The following is a 1,956-nucleotide window of genomic DNA, read 5'->3' as shown; positions in this document are numbered from 1 at the left end:
GATATTACATGTGTATATGTAAATTTTAAAAAACTATATGCTCTGGGGAGCCTGGGTGTCTCAGTCTGTTAAGTGGCTGCCTTTGGCTCAGGTCATGACCCCAGGGTCCTGGGATCGAGCCTCTCATCGGGCTCCCTGCTCAGTGAGAGCCTGCTTCTCCCTCTCCCTCTGCCTGCCGCTCTGCCTGCCACTCTGCCTATTTGTGCTCTCTCTCTGTCTCTCTGTCAAATAAATAAATAACATATGTTAAAAAAATAAAAATAAAAAAATAAAAAGCTATATGTTCTTGGATTCAAGGATCTCATAGTGACAAACATAAGACCAGTCTAGGTATCTATAACAATTTGTGCATTAATTCAACAACCATTTAGATACTCCGCCCCGCCCCCAGCCCCGCCCAGTCACGCCCCCCTAGCCCCACCAGAGCCCAGGGCACCCTCCCCTCTGACCCCAATGACCTGCTAACGGATCCTCGCCCCACCCCCAACTCCCGGGGAACGGACCCACCTTCCGGTTCCAGCCCAGAGCTCATGAGCCGCTAGCCCGGGAGCCTGCCTGCTCGCCTCCTGCCTCCCTCGTCGCCCACCCTGAAAAGGCGCCGAGGACACGCCGCCACCGCCTTTGGCCCCGCAGCCCTCGCTTCCGCACCACCTTCGCCTTGATGCCCGGGCCGCCAGCCATGGCCACCTCGCCGCTCTCACAAGTGCGCCAGAACTACCACCCCGACTGCGAGGCCGCCATCAACAGCCAGATCAACCTGGAGCTCTACGCCTCCTACGTGTACCTGTCCATGGCCTTCTACTTCGACCGCGACGACGTGGCCTTGAAGAACTTCGCCCGGTTCTTCCTGCGCCAGTCCCGCGAGGAGACCGAGCATGCCGAGAAGCTGATGCAGCTGCAGAACCAGCGCGGGGGCCGCATCCGCCTCCGCGACATCAAGAAGCCAGACCGCGACGACTGGGAGAGCGGCCTGAAGGCCATGGAGTGCGCCCTGCACCTGGAGAAGAGCGTGAACCAGAGCCTGCTCGACCTGCACCAGCTGGCCACCGACAAGAGCGACGCCCACCTGTGCGACTTCCTCGAGAGCCACTACCTGCACGAGCAAGTCAAGTCCATCAAAGAGCTGGGGGGCTATGTCACCAACCTGAGCAAGATGGGGGCCCCGGAAGCTGGCATGGCAGAGTACCTCTTTGACAAGCTCACCCTGGGCGACAGCGACAAAAAGAACTGAGTTGGGACTGTTTCCCCTATAGCCACAGGGTGCATGGTGACTTTCCCTGATCACCATGCCGAGCATGCATATTGCAGTATTGCCTTTGCAAAACATTCCAGTTTTTTTTCTTCCAGTTTTGCCATTTCTTCCAATAAAATTATTTGTTAAAGTTCTCTGGTTGATTCGTGTGCAAATCTCTCACCTTTCCAGCAGTCCCTCCACCCACCCATGCCCCAACCACACACAGCTCAGGATCTCCAGAGATGGAGGGAGAAGGTATTCTATGGATCCTGGAAAACACAAAATCAAACTTCCCTTTATAAATGATGCAGGCATGTGGGGGCGGGGTGGAATGGGGTGGGGTGGGGTGAGGTGGAGCCCTGGTGAATGTGGGAGCCAGTGCATGGTAAAAGTATAAAAACATGACCTGACAGTCACAGTTGGGGTTGCCTCTGGAGAAAGTGGAGGGAATGGGATCGGGCAGGCATTAAAATAAAGGGTTCTTAAATTTTACTTGAAAACTTTTAGTTTACTGATATATGCAAATGTTAAATTTTGTTAACTGGGTAAGCATGATGGAGACACCAGAAGCCAGCTTGGCAGAGTATCTCTTTGACAAGCTACCCTGGGCGAAAGTGACAGTGTAACTGAGCCTCAGCTCCCTTTCCCACAGACAGGGGAGTGAGTTCATAAGTCACCATGCTGGACATGCATACTGCCCTTACAAAACATCTAAATATATT

The 1,956-nt window shown here is 53.7% G+C and overlaps 1 protein-coding gene across 1 annotated transcript; it reads left to right on the top strand.

The window, feature by feature from the left end:
- The first annotated feature begins 510 nt into the window (after positions 1-510).
- Positions 511-1,377, top strand: LOC113930810 (ferritin heavy chain-like). Its single transcript, XM_035725673.1, has one exon. It carries the CDS (start codon positions 662-664, stop codon positions 1,229-1,231), a length of 570 nt encoding a protein of 189 aa, XP_035581566.1. The 5' UTR covers positions 511-661; the 3' UTR covers positions 1,232-1,377.
- The last annotated feature ends 579 nt before the right edge of the window (positions 1,378-1,956 follow it).

Source organism: Zalophus californianus, chromosome X (genome assembly GCF_009762305.2).
Source record: "Zalophus californianus isolate mZalCal1 chromosome X, mZalCal1.pri.v2, whole genome shotgun sequence".
Classification (NCBI taxonomy): domain Eukaryota; kingdom Metazoa; phylum Chordata; class Mammalia; order Carnivora; family Otariidae; genus Zalophus; species Zalophus californianus.
Note: the sequence above shows the minus strand (reverse complement) of the source record. Positions and strands in the feature narration are given on the sequence as shown.